General features: G+C 43.9%; 2 protein-coding genes across 2 annotated transcripts; one reads left to right on the top strand and one right to left on the bottom strand.

Annotated features, from left to right (window-relative positions):
* Positions 1-3497: 3497 nt before the first annotated feature.
* LOC110509673 (cholesterol 25-hydroxylase-like protein 2) lies at positions 3498-5797 on the bottom strand. Its single transcript, XM_021590696.2, has one exon. It carries the CDS (start codon positions 5677-5679, stop codon positions 4726-4728), a length of 954 nt encoding a protein of 317 aa, XP_021446371.1. The 5' UTR covers positions 5680-5797; the 3' UTR covers positions 3498-4725.
* Positions 5798-7271: 1474 nt separating this feature from the next.
* Positions 7272-12357, top strand: LOC118945261 (protein S100-A1-like). The gene is made up of 3 exons (XM_036967239.1): positions 7272-7334; positions 9213-9362; positions 12199-12357. Exons 1-3 carry the CDS (start codon positions 7272-7274, stop codon positions 12355-12357), a joined length of 372 nt encoding a protein of 123 aa, XP_036823134.1.
* Positions 12358-18469: the final 6112 nt, after the last annotated feature.

The raw sequence follows: 18469 nt of genomic DNA, 5'->3' as shown, positions 1-18469 counted from the left end.
TGTACGTTTTTTGGGGGTATTATTTGTGTGCTGTTTGACATTAAACTGCGTTGTTATGAGCTAGTGACATAAGCGTTTCGCTGCGCCAACCAATGAATACATCAGAAATGAAATCAATGTTAATATTGATTTCATTTCTGATGTATTCATTGTTTGGTTAAGAGAAAGGCTGTACACAGCAAGCTTTGGTGTAAGAGCAGAGCCTGAGCAGAGCATTGTGTTTTCAGGGAGGATAGATTACTCCAGGTTCTTTCAGAGATGATATATTGCTGTGGGGTGTCACCTTCCCCCAGCCTATTGCCACTATTCTCTGTAAGTAAAACATCTGCTTCACACAACTAGTCTACCACAGACAGGAGCACTTCCTGACTAAATTTCCTTCACACAAACAGGCAGGGCCCCTTTTAAAAAAGCCAGTCATTATATGCACATAGTATAGTCACAGAGGCCCCTACGAAACCTGATTGAAGAGAGTAGTGAGGGTGGCTAGTACAGAGGTAACATAGGAGTACGGTACACACACGCGCTATTACTCTAAATGAGACCTCCTTTCCTTTGAAACACAAGGTGGCTTTTATGTAGATCTGTGTCTGCCGATGACTGATTAGCCCAGGTTGTCCATTGTAGAGCATGAATATGGCAGAAGACTAACTCGGGTAAAAGTCTCAGTGAGCCTTGCATGTACACAACTCTCTACAAAGGTAGCATGTCAATGAGACATGCTAGGTATGACAGGAATGGGAGAGGATGTAAGTACAGTGGAAGAAAAAACACCCAATTGTCCTACTTTAGTAAAAGGAAAGATTCCTTAATAGAAGAAAAGTCACACGGTGAAATACAGCTTGAGAAACAGTCGAGGTTTTTGGTTTTAAATACACTTAAGTATCACAATTAAATGTAATTGCTAAAATATACTTAAGTATCAAAAGTAAGTGTAAGCCATTTCAAATTCCTTACGTTAAGCAACCCAGACAGCACATTTATGGCTAGCCAGGGGCAGACTCCAACAGCATTTGTGTTTAGTGAGGCAGATCAGAGGCAGTAGAGATGACCAGGGATGTTCTCTTGATAAGTGTGTGAATTGTACAATTTTGCTGTCCTGCTAAGCATTGAAAATGTAACAAGTACTTTTGGGTGTCAGAGAAAATGTATGGAGTAAAAAGTACTTTATTTTCTTTAGGAATGTAGTGAAGTAAAAGTAAAGTAAAGTACAGATACCCCCCAAAAACGACTTATGTAGTACTTTAAAGTATTTTAACTTAAGTACTTTACACCACTAGGTTACATAGTTAGTACAACCAGCAGATTCTGAAGATCTGTAAAACACCATGAGAAAAGAGAGTAACCATACAGCCAGTTCTGTTTTAGCAGCATTTTGACCACTGTTGTGATATAATAACTCTAAGGATGTTGATTTGTTAAATCAGGTTTGTTATGGTAGGGCTGCAGGAAAATCCCGCCTCTTCAGTAGATCTCCAGGGAGACGGTTGGGTGTTATTCTGTGTATCAGTCAAATGATCAGTGTGCTGAAACCCTTTGTGTTTACATGTTAGACCACTGGATTTGCATCACCAGAGGGGGGGAGAGGGAGGATTGTTTTACAAGTCACACAGTATCCTCCCAATGATCATGAAATGATTCATTTCCATTTATTGGCAGGTTATGGAACAGTTTGGGACAAGAAGATAGGGATATTTTATGACAGGTGGTTTAACAGAGGGGAGGGGGAAGGTAGGGGACAAGAAAGAAAGAGCAGAAAAAAAGAGAGAGAGAGGGGGAGGGGGCAGGGCAGTAAAATGGTGACTGACAGGTTTTTGCGTCATCCAGATCACGCTGATATCATAAACTTTGTGGATGAGAGCAGGAAGGGGCCGTCCTGTCCTGAAGGTGACCAGGGGAGATACTACCACATAGTTCTATCAGTAACACTTATGACTCACCTATGTGGTTTCGCTTAACCCGATCGCACACTGAGTCTCTGTTTCAGCCAGTCCCTCAAGGGCCGCATTTCTAAAATAGGCACCTTGTGTTGCAACGCTTGAGTTCCGCTCCATGCCTCGACACACCAAACCTGTTTGCCAAGTACCGTCCCTCTATGAATAACAACATGGAAAGGCACGGTGTGTCGTGACATGTCGTGACATGTTTAAACCACAATTACTATTTGACCTCTCTGCCTACAACAACGGAGATCCTGTGGTAGCACCATAGGTTGATTCATAGTGATTGAATGTCATGTCCAGTGTGTGTGTTGAATTATTCAACCGTATCTATTACATTACATGACATAAATATTTGTTGACTATTGAACTTCATGACTGACACTCCAAAGGGCAGATGTTCCACTGAGGGGAAGTAACTGTGGTCTGCTTCAGGTTACAGGAATAAACTATACATGTTAGAAAATGCATTATTGTCTGACCATTTCCTTTTTATGGAAGTCCAGGTGTGTCTGTGTCTAATTCATACTGTACTTCTCATTTCTTAACCAGGGTATGACGTCTCAAGTAGTACTTTATGCTTAGCGGGACCTCTGGTGGACTGTTTGTGAAACTGCATGCGGACACTTAGCCCAAGATGTACTGAAGGAGTGTAGGCTAGCTAGCCTACTCTTTTAGGGTCAATCAGCAGTTGCCACATCCATCTTGGGACTCATAAATGAATGATATGTACCCATTGATTCTTGAAGAATATAATGTATAAGTGCCTCATCATGAGCTTAGTTCAACTGTCATACCCCACCAGAACCTCAAATATAAGCTTGTTTGTAACCAATGTAAACATGGTTACAACTATAATTTCGATATCATGGATGGAAATGCAAAGATACACTTGGCCTACTGTACTCTGTTATTACCTGGGGGGCAACTTTCACTGGGGACATGCCCCCCCCCCCACAGTCTGAAATATAATTTTTGTCCACCCCAGTTTTATCATTGGAATGTGATACCAAACGGGGCAACGGTGTGCTTTAGGACCATGCGGACGCCTCCGAGGGGTCGCCCCCCCCCCACTAAAACCAAAGTTGCGCCCCTGGTTTTTCCACAGTTGCAGCCAACAGTATTTTTCAGTCACAACACTTTACTGAAATTCTGTTTCTGTTACACACAGGTGTTCGACACGAGATTGCTAATTAAAACAGGTTGGCTTCTCTCTCTTCTGTAAACAAGCTGTAACATACGGCCTTGTTGGAATCGTGTTTTAAAAAGTTTATAGTAATTGTACCTTTTTTGTTTTTAGAAAATCATTTCTCGACGATATGAAAGTTAAGTTCAAAGGGTTTCAAAACTGTGACACAAGCGAGGATTAGTAACGTGTAGATAGAGCACACATCGGCTGTGCCGTCGTCAATTAATGGGATGAAAATCCAAGAGGGGGCCCTTTCGGGTGAACGATGGTTAGTGCACACAGAACGAATGATCATTGGAAACGTAGGCACATTTACAGCACTATAAGGATTCCATCTCACAGCGGATGATGACTTTTAAATGACAATCAACATTCATATTTCTTTAATATTTCCAAAATTGTAGACCCTTTCCCAACAATAGTTTGACAATCTGATTAAAACACGGCTGACATTTCACTCTGCTCTCTAACTCTTCACCGACCCTCTGCTCCAATCATCATCAACAGTACAAATATTCTGCAGTTTCCCATATTAATAATCTATTAGAACACAAGCACACTCTCTAGGAATACCAAGTATACTTGATGCTCGGCCAATGACATGCTTGAAAAGAGAAATAGTTGTGTTTGGTTTTTGTTTGTGTTTAGGCCCCAGGCTGAAGATCATGGATCACAATGAAGGTGTTTTGTCGTGGGAGGGTCAGTGTAGAGGTCTCTGCCAAAGAGATTATAGACAGTGTCTGAAAGAGAGGATGATAAATTAGTATTGGCCCCACGCATCGCTCTGGCGGCCCACTGGACACCGCTAAAAGACTGCCATTCAGCTTTCTGGTTTGTGTGTGTGTGTGTGTGTGTGTGTGTGTGTGTGTGTGTGTGTGTGTGTGTGTGTGTGTGTGTGTGTGTGTGTGTGTGTGTGTGTGTGTGTGCGCGCGCGCGCGGATTTCCCTTGTGTTACCCTGCTTGAATTGCTGTGCTGCAATCCTTCAACTGTGTTATTTTCAACAAAACACACATTTTCCAAAAATACTACATGAGTTATTAAAATACCTATAAAACATCTGTGCAGTCTTATGTTTACATGTCTCTCATCTACCAACAGTTATACTACATCAGGTTATCCAGTCATAGGATTTACCCCCAAAGAAATTATTCAAAAAGAGTTCAAAACAGAGAAACATAGGAAAATGTCAATAGCAAAAAAACGTAGCAAAAATGTACAACTCCAGTCAGCATGGATTATTAGCGGTATTAGTAAAACACACACATTTCAAATGCAGGGAAGTCTGACCTGAGAATGCCATGGAAACCAATGAAAAAAACCCACAGAGCAACCCCAAACAAATCAATATCGTACAAAACCAGAGATCTGACAGAGAGCTACAGAGCGCAGTTAGTGTAAAGTCATTACATTTCATGAACACAAAGAAAGATGGAAAAGGTGAAGAGCGAGAGAGAGAGAGAGAGAGAGAGAGAGAGAGAGAGAGGTGTGGACAGAGAGAAAGACAGAAGAGATAGAGTAAGGAAGGGAGAGAGATTGGATGAAATACACACAAAAAGCGGTCAAGGGAGAGGGAGGAGAGAGAAAAAAAGCAACACTCAAGCTCCTTTATCCTTCCTCCCTTTCAGACCTTCCTCAACATATCTATCTTTGGAGGGGGTGGGCACCATGTTAGTCCCCCCCAGCCAGTCCCAGTGGGAGAAGAACGGGGCAAAGTTTGTCCCGGGCATCCGGTGGTGAGCGTCGTGTTTGGGGGGTCCGCCCCACAGGCCGAAGGGCACCAGGCGGTGCAGCGACCAGGGGAAGTCGTAGCCACAGTGGTCCTCAGTGGACACACAGATGGTGAACACCATGAAGCCCCAAGCGGTCAGGCAGTGGCACTGCAGCAGGAGGGGGTCCACAGTGGTCCAGAAGCCCGAGCTGATCAGCTCCCAGGCGGACACGTACTGGGTAACCAGGCTAAAGGGCTGAAGGTACTGGTGGTGCATGGCGTGGAAGGTGCGGTACAGCCATGGGACTCTGTGGTGTAGAAGATGCCAAAGATAGAACTGGAAGTCAAAGACCACCATGCACCCCAGGATGCCCAGGAGGAAGCTCATTAGAGTGGGTGCGTCACGGGGGAGCGGGATAGGAGGCCTCCACAGCCACTGGCCCACAGCAGCAGGGAAGATATAGACCAGGTGGTTGTAGGCTGTGAGATACAGGGTGGTCCAGATGTTGTCCCAGGTGACGGGTCTGTCTGGGTGGAGCTTGTAGCTGTTGAGGGCTGGCCAGCTGGGGGCCAGGAGGTCTAGCAGGGTGTAGAGGGTCACCAGGAGAAGGTAGGTAGAGACAGAGATGACCACAGGGAACAAAGGGCTCCGCAGCTCAGCCTGGTGGTGCTGCAGGAGGTAGTCCCACGCCGGCTGAAGGACGGACTGCTCCGGGAGCCCCAGACCCAGGGTCAGGTTAGCCACGGTCAGGTGAGACATCCAGGGGAGAGACACACCGCTGAACAAACCGCCTGCACTCACTGTGTCCCAACTAAAGTCTAATAGTCTCAGAGGATTCATTTATTATCTGGGTTGGTTGCAACAGACTCCACAAGAATGGCAAAGATACTTCCAGCTGTAATGTTTGTTTTTCTGCAAAAGGCAAATAATCTGGTGCCGTAGTGCCAAATTAGGTTGGCGGTCGATCTTAGCCTCTTATGTAGATCGAGGCGCCACCTCCTCCTCCCCCCCCCTCCCCCTCCCCCTCCCACATTTCTGACCCAGATCTGAGAGAGCTGCCTCCCGCTGATCAGAAGTGACAAAGACAAAGTCAAGTGTGTTTTCTTTACTCGCATTGAGGAGAAGCAATACACTGTGGTCAAAGCCAAACTTTGGTGCTCATGTATTAATGCAGAAACTAGTGAACTGTCAAATTTGATCATTTTGGTTAAATCAGTTGATTATTAATGAAAAACAACTTTAAAAAATATATGTTTTCCTCTTTTTCTTTTTTTCTTTCTTTCTCTCTCCCTCTCCTCTTCCTCTCCCTCTTCCCCTCTCCTTCTCTCCTCTCTTCCTCTCTCCCTCTCCTCTCTTCCTCTCTCTCTCTCCTCTCTTTCTCTTATGGACTTGTTGTTGGAGGTCAACAGTAATAAATCATAGAAAGCTGTCAAAAGTGACTTTTGAGTTCAAAGGCTCCACATTATTCATGTTGAATTACACTTGTGTTTTTGTGTTGGTTCGTCTTGCATCATGCTGGTTAGAATAAGGTCTGATGGTTAGAAGTGAAAAGAGGCAAGTGGAGCGGACCACAGAGATGGTTTCTATGGTGGAGCTCAAGTAACCACTCTCTAACTCAAAGGAGGCTTTATATTATTTATTATATTATCTAAATTAACCAAATAAGGCAATGAATTCTGATCCAGTGTTTTGCGATCATCATGGAACATTAAAGCATCATGAAACACATGTTGACTGCACAGGCTCCCTGAGACCGCTAGAGGGCAGTCAAGTATCATTGGAAGACAGGCGGTTCTGCTCTGGAACAGAGATGGTAGTTTCTGAAGTTTTACACTTACTTTATTGGAATGTTGATTCTAAAACTTTTCGTTTTGTGGACACAAACTCCCTTCTGAGGGCCGCAACGGAAAATCTCCCTAGTGCATAGTTTTTCATGAACACCTGAAACTGCGTCTGAAGTTCATTCATCTTAGTTTTTCTATCTAATATTATAACAAGTTGAGGTGCGGAGCATATTGTTGGGAAATCAAATTCAGTGTGAAGTGATGTTACTGTAAACTGTTGCCTTGCCGTTAGCTGTTCGAAAGACATCTTAGGGACAAAAATCGAACAACAACAAAACCGTATGCCATGTAATCTAATTCTCCAATTAACAGAATATCGTCATTTAAATTGTGGCGGTGACTCATTCGTCTCGATCCAATGCGAGAGTAATTCGGTTAGGTTTACATATATCCTTTAATTATGACATCTTAGAGTATTGATGTATACACTGTCTAGGTGGCTGAGTGACAATTAGAACTTCTCCAAACCAAAATCCGTGAATAGATGGAAGCATTTGCACAAAACTGAAAGTGTGAATGGATGACGCAATCGCCATCGCACTGCACACTGCCCTATCCCATCTGGACAAGAGGAATACCTATGTAAGAATGCTACTCATCGACTTCAGCTCAGCCTTCACCTCCAAGCTCATCCTTAGCTCGGAGCCCTGGGTCTGAACCCCGCCCTGTGCAACTAGGTCCTGGACTTCCTGATGGGCCGACCCCAGGTGGTGAAGGTAGGCAACAACACCTCCGCTACGCTGATCCTCAACATGGGGGCCCCACAAGGGTGTGTGCTTAGCCCTTTTTGGTGCTGTTGGCGGTAGGTGCACTTGAATCAGAAGCCCTACGCTCAGGGTAGGCAAAGCGTTCCCGTTTTGAACCTCTTCGGCAGACCGGGAGATCTGCGGCTAAATCGAGTGCGCCTACTACGCTGGCCAATCGGATAGCTCAAATAACCGTGCCTACAGCTTCCACAACCCCAGCCACAGCAAAGTTTGATTTCAACCTACATGAGATTTCATAACTTTTAAAACCTTGACCAGAGATTTTTCCAAACAACTGGAAACTCGGAACTCGGAAATCTCAGACTTCCAACTTCAGCGCGTTTAAGACACCTGGGTACTCGGGGGAAAAAAAGAGATCCAACTAGGATTTTTTTTTAAATGGAATTCCAAATCGGAATCCCAGGAGGCTGAAGAAATTTGGCTTGGCCCCTAAGATTTTGTTCAAATAAGAATTTGTTCTTAACTGACTTGACTAGTTAGATAAAATAAATAACAAAAGACCCTGACAAACTTCTACAGAGCGCATCCTGTCGGGCTGTATCACCTCCTGGTACGGTAATTTCCCCCATCCTCATCTGCAGGGCTCTCCAGAGGGTGGTGCAGGCAGCCCAATGCATCACCGGGAGCACACTGGGCATCTACAGCAGCAGGTGTCACAGGGAGGCCAAGAAGACCATCAAGGACCTCAGCCACCCGACTCTTGGCCTGTTCACCCCGCTACCTTCTAGAAGGTGGAGACAGTACAGGTGCATCAAAGCTGGGACAGAGAGACTGTTAAATAGTCACCACCAGCCAGCCTCCACACAGTACCCTGCCCTGAACTTAGTCATTGTTACTAGCCGGTACTCTACCCTGAACCTTAGAGACTGCTGCCCTATATACATAGTCATTGAACACTGGTCACTTTAATAATGTTTACATACTGTCTTACCCACTTAATATGTACGCTGAGTGTACAGAACTCTTTCCATGACATAGACTGGCCCGGGGACTCCAGGTGAAAGCTATGATCCCTTATTGATGTCATTTGTTGAATTAACTTCAATCAGTGTAGATGAAGGGGAGGAGACAGGTTAAAGAAGGATGTTAAAGCCTTGAGACAATTCAGACATGGATTATATACAGTATGTGTGCCATTCAGAGGGTGAATGGGCCAGACAAGATATTTAAGTGCCCTTGAAAAAAGGTTGGTATGATAGTAGGTGCCTGGCTCACCGGTTTGATTGTGTCAAGAACTGCACCGCTGCTGGGTTTTTCATGCTCAACAGTTTCCCGTGTGTATCAAGAATGGTCCGCCACCCAAAGGACATCCAACCAACTTGACACAACTGTGGAAAGCATTGGAGTCAACACGGGCCAGTATCCCTGTGGAACGATTTGGACACCTTGTAGAGTCCCATGCCCCAAAGAATTGTGGCTGTTCTGAAGGCAAAAGGGGTTGCGACTCAATATTATGAAGGTGTTCCTAATGTTTTGTACACTCAGTGTAAATACTGTAGTCTAGTCAATGCTCATCCTATGTAACTAATGCTGTACACACCTTTTCTATTCATATACTGTCTATACTCTCTATAAACACCATCATATATAGAGTATTATTGCCACTGACACAAGACAGTAGTTTTGGAATTGTTAGTTAGATTACTTGTTGGTTATTACTGCATTGTCGGAACTAGAAGCACAAGCATTTCGCTACACTCGCATTAACATTTGCTAACCATGTGTATGTGACAAATAAAATTTGATTTGATTTGATTTACAGTGGTGTAAAGAACTTATCAACATCATGCCAAGCCGACTTGAAGGTGCTGCTTACAGTAGAACAGTTTTCGACAACTACTCCGGGAGCGACGGAGACAAACACAAGCTCAACAAGGGAGAGCTGAAACAACTATTGAACAGTGAACTCCCTGTGAAGATGTGAAGAAGATGTCTAAAAATCCATAATTTATCATTTTCAATATAGTTTTACAGTATTTTGATGTTCTCTTCACTTGGCCAGGTACAACAGTTGAAAGGCCCACAATCGGTATATTTCGGGAGGGCCTGACATGAACGGGCCTGGGAAAAAATGTTTGACCTCTTAAGACACTATTTCGCTGTTGTTTTTGGGAAACTGTAAAACGTGAATAGGAAAAAGAAAAACGAGTGTATCAAGTTCTATTCGTGTTAAGCTGTTTTTACTTGGCAGCTCATAGTAAAACGTGTCACAAGGTATTGCCCTCTCCTCCTCAAACGGAGACATGTTTTTGAATAGATGTAGCACATTAGCTGTGCGCTGAACCTCAAGTAATGCGTTGTCTTGAATTAGAGACATCCTTGTGACAGTTGGAGTAGTGGAGCCCGCGTGTTTCGATGAAATCGTAACAGCACATCACGTCTGGCTGTCGTTACCGTCGACAACATGTTCATTATTGGAAATGCTTTGGTTTAGTGGAGCGTGACCTTTTCAACTTGTTTTCTTTCCTTCCGTTGATTTCATGGTGATCAACAGTGAGGATGATGCAGACTCGTGGATATGTTCCGGGGGCTTCTTAATCCTACTTGATTACCCATTGAGACTTGAAAGATGAACAAGACAACTAAGTGCGTATTGAATTTGCAAATGTCCAGTGTTTCAAAAAAAAACTCGCTGTTGTACAAATTCATGTTGTCTGTTATGTTAATTTGGTTCTAATTATAGACCTAGGCCTACAACACACAATTTACATGATTCTCAAAGATGTGAAGAGTGGCAATTTCGCTTTTCTGTTCTTCAATATACCTCAGTGGCTACAATTTGATCACTCTTTTGTCGCCGAGAATTTTCCTGCACTGCAGGAAATGCAAACTCGTAGTGTATTCAAGGTTTAAAGAGGTTTCTAAAGTTAGTCATTTCCACTTTAAAATGTCAGACTTGAGTTGCCCTCATGAAAAATGTATCAACCCCTACAAAATGTGTCCATGAATTATAATCCACATAATAATTGACATTTTCTGTTGCTGCAGGAATATTTTCCTGTTGTAGAAAACTGGCTTGTATTAAGATCCTAGTCTTACATCTACAGAACGCATACAACGAGAACCCGGTTGATTAAGAGAATGGTAGAGTTATCCGCTTGTCCAAAAAGGAAAGCAAGAAAGAAACACTAATGCAAAGGGCAATTATTTGATATTCTCCTCCTACATTATGCTGGATTAGTTTCCTTGCTGTGAAGTTTTGAGTTCTAGTTAAATTGAGTATAACTCCATTATTTTGTTACTCTCCACTGCCCTCTGTGAGTGACGGATTAAAGAGACAAATCTCTTTTCCTCTCCCCCTCTATTCCCTCGGGTTTTCTCCACCCTCACTCTGATGGAAGGAAGCCTCAGGTGTCTACGCATCATCAGCAGTGGCCCACATCACCTTCAAATCTAGACTTAGACTACTCCCTTCTGATGTCACTAATATCCATCCACTGACGTACCTCTGACAGGTATAGAGACGGTGTCCTGGTACCAGTCTTGCACACATTTAGTCCCTATAAACTACTTGTCAAAAGTAATCCTAGTCCCTATAAACTACTTGTCAAAAGTAATCCTATTCCCGATAAACTCCTTGTCACAAGTAATGCACTATGTAGTGAATACGTGGCCATGTGGGATGCAGACTCATACTGTAGCTTCATGTCCTAGGGTCAACATTGAGCTAATTAGTGATTAAAACATTTAAAATTCATAATCTATCACTGAGTAATTCTGTCATTGATCAATCACACTGTATGCTGAGGCGATAGATACTGCTTACTGTTGATTTAGATACAACGTTGTTACCTTGGGCCAAATAGTAACTTTTCAAGTCAATGTCAATGAAGATTTGCACATATCCAGTCAAACTATCAAATCAGGATATGGCCCCCTGAGCTGTGTGTTTGTGTGTGTGTGTTTGTGTGTTACATACCTCCATTAGCTCCGTATCACCAGAGCCTGAAGTCACCACAGGGCTCTGTATCCCAAACTGGCTTGGCTTGACTGAAAGAAGCCATCCAACGGTCACCATCTTACACACACGGGCACACACACACATACACACCTCTGATAGGTCTCAGCTCATGTGTCATTGATTATTGCCACTGACACACTAGCTTCCAGTGGACATTGGCTGTGTGGTGAGGTGCTGTGCTGTGCCCAGTCAGTGCCTTAGGTGGTCTAATATCCTGGATAGGGCTTCAGCACCATGAATCCAATGACTCAGAGCCTGAGGCGTCTCTCCTCAGATCTCCATCTCAGATCTCAGGCTGGGAGATTGACACAGGGCCTAATTGCAGTCTGTTGTCCCGAGGGAACTTATTTATTGGCCAGGCAGCTGAATCCAGACCGGTCAATAGGCGACATCAGACCTATCAGGATTCAGGACGGTCCATTTCCTGGTAGTGCTGTGTGGATGAGTAGAGTAAGTCAGAGGCCTGTGCGTGTCCTGACGTCAACTGGAATAAGCCCAGGGGAACAGAACACGGGAGTTACAGTCTGGAAGATTTGCAGCTGTTCAATGGTTGTTTCATTTATGAGATATGCCTACATCTTTGTAAAGATTTTATAGACCCAAAACGATGTTGATCTCATTGACTTTCAACCCTCGCATAATAGCTGTGCCTATGAATTTGAGCGCGGTTCCATTCTCCCAACTCCATCCCTTAAATGATCAAATGTACTTAATCAGGGTTTGAAACTACTGATTAGTGGATAGATCTTTGATAGATTGATTAATTGTTCTTTCTTTTCATTTCCAGTTTCAGAAAGACCCCATGCTACTGGAGAAGATCATGAAAGTTCTGGACTCCAACAAAGACAACGAGGTGGACTTCAATGAGTATGTGGTTCTGGTGGCGACCCTGACCGTAGCCTGCAACGACTTCTTCCAGGAGCAGCAGAAAAAGAAAGCCAACTAACGGTTGAGTCCTAAATGGCTTTCTATTGCTTATATATGCACTATTATTTGCCAAACCCTCATAGTGCTATGACCGGTCTTGTAATGGTTCCAATTGTTGGATCTCCTCATTCTGTCTGGATTCCAATAGGAATTACATGTCACTTTGCAAGCCAGCATTATGTGATTTGCAAGCATGATGTGACCTGTAACCGCGGAGTTTCAGACCACTGTGTTAGTGTGTATTTGCTATGTATTGTTTAAAGAGTTTAATTGAAGATGAAATATTCACTTAGACACTTACTTGGTGAAGGCTACAGGACTGAAAGCCATTGAATACAACAACCATGTCTCTGTCACTAACAAATACAGCCATTGGTGGTAACTACACTTCACACAAAAGGCACACTGGGAAATATGCAAAAAGATAGACTACATTCTCAAATTGAATTGTATGTTCCCTCAACCTCAAAAAGTTGAGTGGACATATGTAATAAGGTTGAATTGTATTTTGGTTCAGCCAGTGGTGGAAAAAGTACCCAATTGTAATACTTGAGTAAAAGTAAAGATACTTTAATCGAAAATGACTCAAGTAAAAGTGAAAGTCACCCAGTAAAATACTACTTGAGTAAAAGTATTTGGTGTTAAATATAATAATTTCACATTTCTTATGTAAAGCAAACCAGACGGCATAATTGTCTTGTTTTTTTGTATTTGCGAATAGCCAGGGGCACGCTCCAACACTCAGACTTCATTAACAAACAAAGCATGTGTTTAGTGAGTCCGCCGGATCAGAGGCAGTAGAAATGACCAGGGATGTTCTCTTGATAAGTGTGTGATTAGACAATTTTCCTGTCCTGCTAAGCATTCAAAATGTAACAAGTACTTTTGGGTGTCAGGGAAAATGTATGGAGTAAAATTGACATTATTTTCTTTAGGAATGTAGTGAAGTAAAAGTTGTCAAAAATATAAATAGTAAAGTACAGATATCCCAAAAAACCTACTAGTACTTTCAAGTATTTATACGTAATTACACTACTGGGTTCAGCTATATGCCCAAATGTTGAGCAACTCACAATCCAATTGCAGCTGGTTACCTTGCAATTGTACGTTGAATCAACATATTTTTTCTACAGCGTCTGTGTGTGCCTGCCCTGTGTGTCCCTCCCCATTACTCCTCTTGGAGGGTTCAGACCATTTCTCAAGGAGAGGTTGCGCTGTGCTTTTGGGAGGTCTCTATATAACGCGCCTGGTGATGCACTCGATGATGCATGATGATGACGATCCACATTAACCAGCTGGTCCCTCCACCGCCTGTCAATCAAAGTGTCACATGACATCCCTCCTTCAGCAGCAATCAGTGGCGGTTTCCCCTTGAGATTCATAAAGTACGCCCATGCTAGACAGGGCAGAAGAACAAAATGTTTAATTTACAAATGTGATTTTAACCCCTAACCTAAACCTTATGGGAAAAAAAGGGCCATGATTTCACATGTGAAGTTTTCACACATTTTTCAAACATTTCCAAACACTTCACATGGATTTTCATGTGGTTTTGGAACACTTCCCATGTGATGACATTTCACATAAAGTTTCACATGTGCATTCACATTTTTACATGATGCCCCCAAACAAAAATGAGTCATTAGGATGAAATAAGTGAATAGAATCAATGATAAACTGGTAACTAAAATGGCACTGGTTATGAGTTCAAACCCCAGGTGGGGTCATATTGAAAAGTCTGTACTAAATGAAAATGTAAAATGTAATCATATCGTCATTGATTAAATATTTGTACACAACTTTTTCTGAACAGCATGCCACTTACCGTAAAACCCCCCACACCATTTCATTACTTCCCTTACAAAAACAGAACACGTGAAATGTATAAAAGCTTTCACATCTGAAAACAAGAGCCACGTGTGGTCAGTTGTTCACATGTGAAACCACACGTTCGCATGAATTCAATACAGAGTTCACATGTTAACACCACTTTTTCACGTGTGAAGAGAATAACATGTTTATACCTTGCATGTGAATTGCAGATTCACATGTTGAATTTACAGTTTCACATGTGAAAAACTTCCACGTGAAAATCGAATTTTCACATGTGGAATTGCATTTTCACGAGTGAAAAACTAATTTGCACTGTCACGTGAAAAACACTCAACTGCTGTCACATGTGTAGTTGTGCATCCCCATATCACGTTTATTTCACATGTGTGGTTTCATATTATCACGCTGGTTTTACACAGGGGTGCAACTTTCACTGGGGACATGGTACCCCCCAACATTCTGAAATTGCATTTCCCCCCCCCCCCCCAAGTTTGATCATTGGAATGTGACACAACCTTAACTTATACACTAACCTCACATCCAACCGCTGACCCATTACAACCGACAAAGCATCTTTGGGTTTTAGAAAAGCACCATATAAGACCTGTTTTGTTGACAACAGCAACATATACAGTATCTCATGAATTCTCTACATGTCAAACAATATCACCAATTAGTAGTAGTCTTAATGTTATTTTTGCAGACCCACATCCACCTCTCTCTACTTTGACACAGACACATCTTTGTGAGGATCCTGAAGCAAACAGATTAACGAGCCATCATCTACGTACGCACTAATTCACACAGACACACACACACACACACACACACACACACACACACACACACACACACCACACACACACGAACACACACGCACGCGCACACACAAAGGTCATTTCTCATTTCGGTGTGATTGGTTGTAATTGAGCAAGATAATGAGTCTGTCTGGAGGGAAATTATGTGATGATTATCTTTTTGTGTGACATTTCACAATAGCTGTAATCATAGAGGACCTCTCATCGATTTAGAAACCGTACTTATTTTCCCAAGAATTATAGATTCTCCCTTTGTTAGAGAACTTGTACTTGGCGTGACCCTCTTATCTTTTGCTATCCCTCTCCCTTGGAGTGATGTCATTTTTTACAGCTCAAGTTGGCTGTTGTGTCATTTTGTTCCGGTGGAAGCATACCTCACGAATGCATTCCGTAGCTTGTAAAGTCTCTTCACTTAATATTTGTGTACTGTAAGTGACATGATAAGAACAGTCATTTTTATATCATGGCTTCCATGAACGAGCCTAGAGTTGGCATTGTGTTTCAGTTGGCCTCGTTTGTAACACACACACACACACAGACGTGTGCACAAAGCACACGCATGCACGCACCTTCCCCATCACAGCCCCATCTGAAGTCCGATCCCTCTCCTTGTCTCAGTATCCTGAGATACTGAGACGTAGCTGAAGCCATGTCTGAGTTGGAAACATGAAGAAACACTGAGAGAGACACAGAGTCTATTCCCATACACGTCAAGTCCAATTGGTTTACGGAACTGTGAACGCCATTATCCATGCCCCGCGTCACACACACAACGGCCTGGAAAGAAACGGAGAGAACCACACGACACAGAGCCTACTGGAGGAAATATATGGAATACTTACTGCAGTCCCCAAGCAACAACATGTTTAATAGACGCACGCACAGCTATGTACTGAACTTGAACGAAGTGTTGTCATGTGTAACGCAACTAAAGACCTGGAGGAAAGACCACACCTACGTCTCTTACCCTTTCAACAATCAAACCATTTACAACACCTCCCCTCCTGCTTATCAAACCATTTTCTACTCCCCCCTTCGCCAATCATTGGCTGTGTATCTACTCACCCAATCCAGTCCCTGTTATTGTACTGTTTTCGGTCAAAACACCTGATCCCGTTGTGTCTTGCTCACAAACCTCTACTACGCCGTTCGCCTCTTTACCTCGCTGTTGAAATCAGTTGGTTCTTGGTGTTTCATGCTTCAGAGCTGGGCTCTCCAACCCTGTTCCTGAAGCGCTACCCTCCTGCAGGTTTTCAATCCCTGTAACTAACCTGATTCAGTTTACCAACCAGCTAATTCTTAGAATCAGGTGCGCTAGATTAGGGTTGGTGGGAAAACTTACAGGGCGGTAGCTCTCCGGGAACTGGGTTGGAGAGCTTTAGTTTTATGTTCAGTCCGTTGCTGCCTTTGGGTTGTTTAACCTCGTTCCTCTCGTATCACGGACCAGCAAGCTACCTGCCTACCCAATGTCTCCTCTCCACCATGCCATAGTCCACATATGGGCAGGTCACACATAGGCAGGCAGCCCACTTCTGATTTCTGCTAAATTAGCGGGAAAAGACCTGATCTGATTGGTCAAAAAAAATATGTGGCAAAATAATCAGAATTGGGCTGCCTGTGTAAACACAGATGTTGCATCATGCTAATGCTAACCTTTTATTGGCCACCATACTATTTAGACTCACACAATCTAGGAATGCCTATCGCTATGTAATGGCATGGAGATCCATCCTGCCATGATTCATTTCTCTCTTATCTTGCTCCCTTCTCACTTTTCTTCCACTAAACTACAGTACTCCGGTTGGTCGCCTAAAGCTGCCACTCCTCCCTGGGGCTACAACCACATCCACCTCCACCCATGTTCCCCGCCTCCTGATAATACCATGCTCCCAATAATGGTCTGGGGCTGTTTTTCATAGTTCGGGCTAGGCCCCTTAGTTCCAGTGAAGGGGAATCTTAACACTACAGCATACCATCACATTCTAGACGATGCTGTGCTTCAAACATTGTGGCAATAGTTTGGGGAAGGCCCTTTCCTGTTTCAGCTTGACAACACCCCTATGCACAAAGCGAGGTCCATACAGAAATGGTTTGTCGAGATCGGCGTGGAAGAACTTGACTGGCCTGTACAGAGCCCTGACCGCAACCCCATCAAACACCTTTGGTATAAATTGGAACGTCGACAGCGAGCCAGGCCTAATCGCCCAACATCAGTGCCGACCTCACTAATGCTCTTGTGGCTGAATGGAAGCAAGTCCCTGCAGCAATGTTCCAACATCTAGTGGAAAGCCTTCACAGACGAGTGGAGGCTGTTATATCAGCAAAGAGGGGACCAACTCCATATTAATGCCCATGACTTTGGAATGAGATGTTTGAGGGGCAAGTGTCCACAGTACCTTTGTACTTCTCAGGCTCTCCGGGTTGGTCGCCTAAGGCTGCCACTCCTCCCTGGGGCTCAACCACATCCACCTCCACCCATGTTGCCCACCAACTGATAATACCATGCTCCCAAGGTCCACCATGATGACATCCCCTACGGCCTCCACTGCCGTATTCCACCACCATAAACTAGGTCCAAACCAGCTCCAGACCTGGATTCTCACACAGCTTCCACAGACTACGACCTGCAATCAACGAAGCCTTCCGCTTTCACGTCCCTGCGGCTACAGCTCCCCCTGACGGCCCAGCAGGTTCCAGCAGGACGGCTCCCCCTGCCAGCTGGCCACACTCTCTCCCTCTTCCCGCTCTCTCTTTTTACCTAAACACAGGTACTCTTCCCTCTCCACTATCTCCCCCCTTTCTCTTACGCACCCGAACAAAGATGACGACCCAGCATCTGACACAGCCTCAACAGCTCCCCCTGCTGGCCCAGCGATGCCCATTCCTACTGCATCTTCCAGCGCTGCTCCCCTGCAGGCCCGGAGGTTGCAGCCATCTTGCCCTCATGCCACAGACCACAATCCCATCCCTCCCCACCCCAAGCGCAACGTGCAGCATCCCCCTTCCCTATCCTGACCATCTCCAGGCTTGCCTGCACCTCAGCGGCAGATCATATAGGATTCCTTGCCTATGCAAGCTATCCGGCATCTTCCCCATCGAGTCTAGTTCCTCAAGGTTTCTTCCTTCTAGGGAGTTTTCCTTTCTTATGCTAGCTTTCAGTGTCAACAGAATCGCTTCTTAACTTTAACGTCAATCTGATCCTGTCCGCAATCAACCATAAGACCCTCTACACATCAAGTTATGGCTGCCTGCGACTTCAAGATCATGACTAGAAGCTATCATACAACCACTATAGACTTCCTTTTCCACACGTGAACAATGCTATGCTAAGAACCATTCTTCCTAAGTAATTCTTCAAACTACAACATCCAAGCTCAAGATTGCCCCATCTTCACCACCAAATGCAGTAAGAGGACTTCATTACCTCCTTCCGCGTCACCTCAGTTCCCATCTCAACTCATACATTTCCCATCCACATCA

Source organism: Oncorhynchus mykiss, chromosome Y, assembly GCF_013265735.2.
Source record: "Oncorhynchus mykiss isolate Arlee chromosome Y, USDA_OmykA_1.1, whole genome shotgun sequence".
Lineage (NCBI taxonomy): Eukaryota > Metazoa > Chordata > Actinopteri > Salmoniformes > Salmonidae > Oncorhynchus > Oncorhynchus mykiss.
This window is presented reverse-complemented; position numbering and strand designations above follow the sequence as displayed.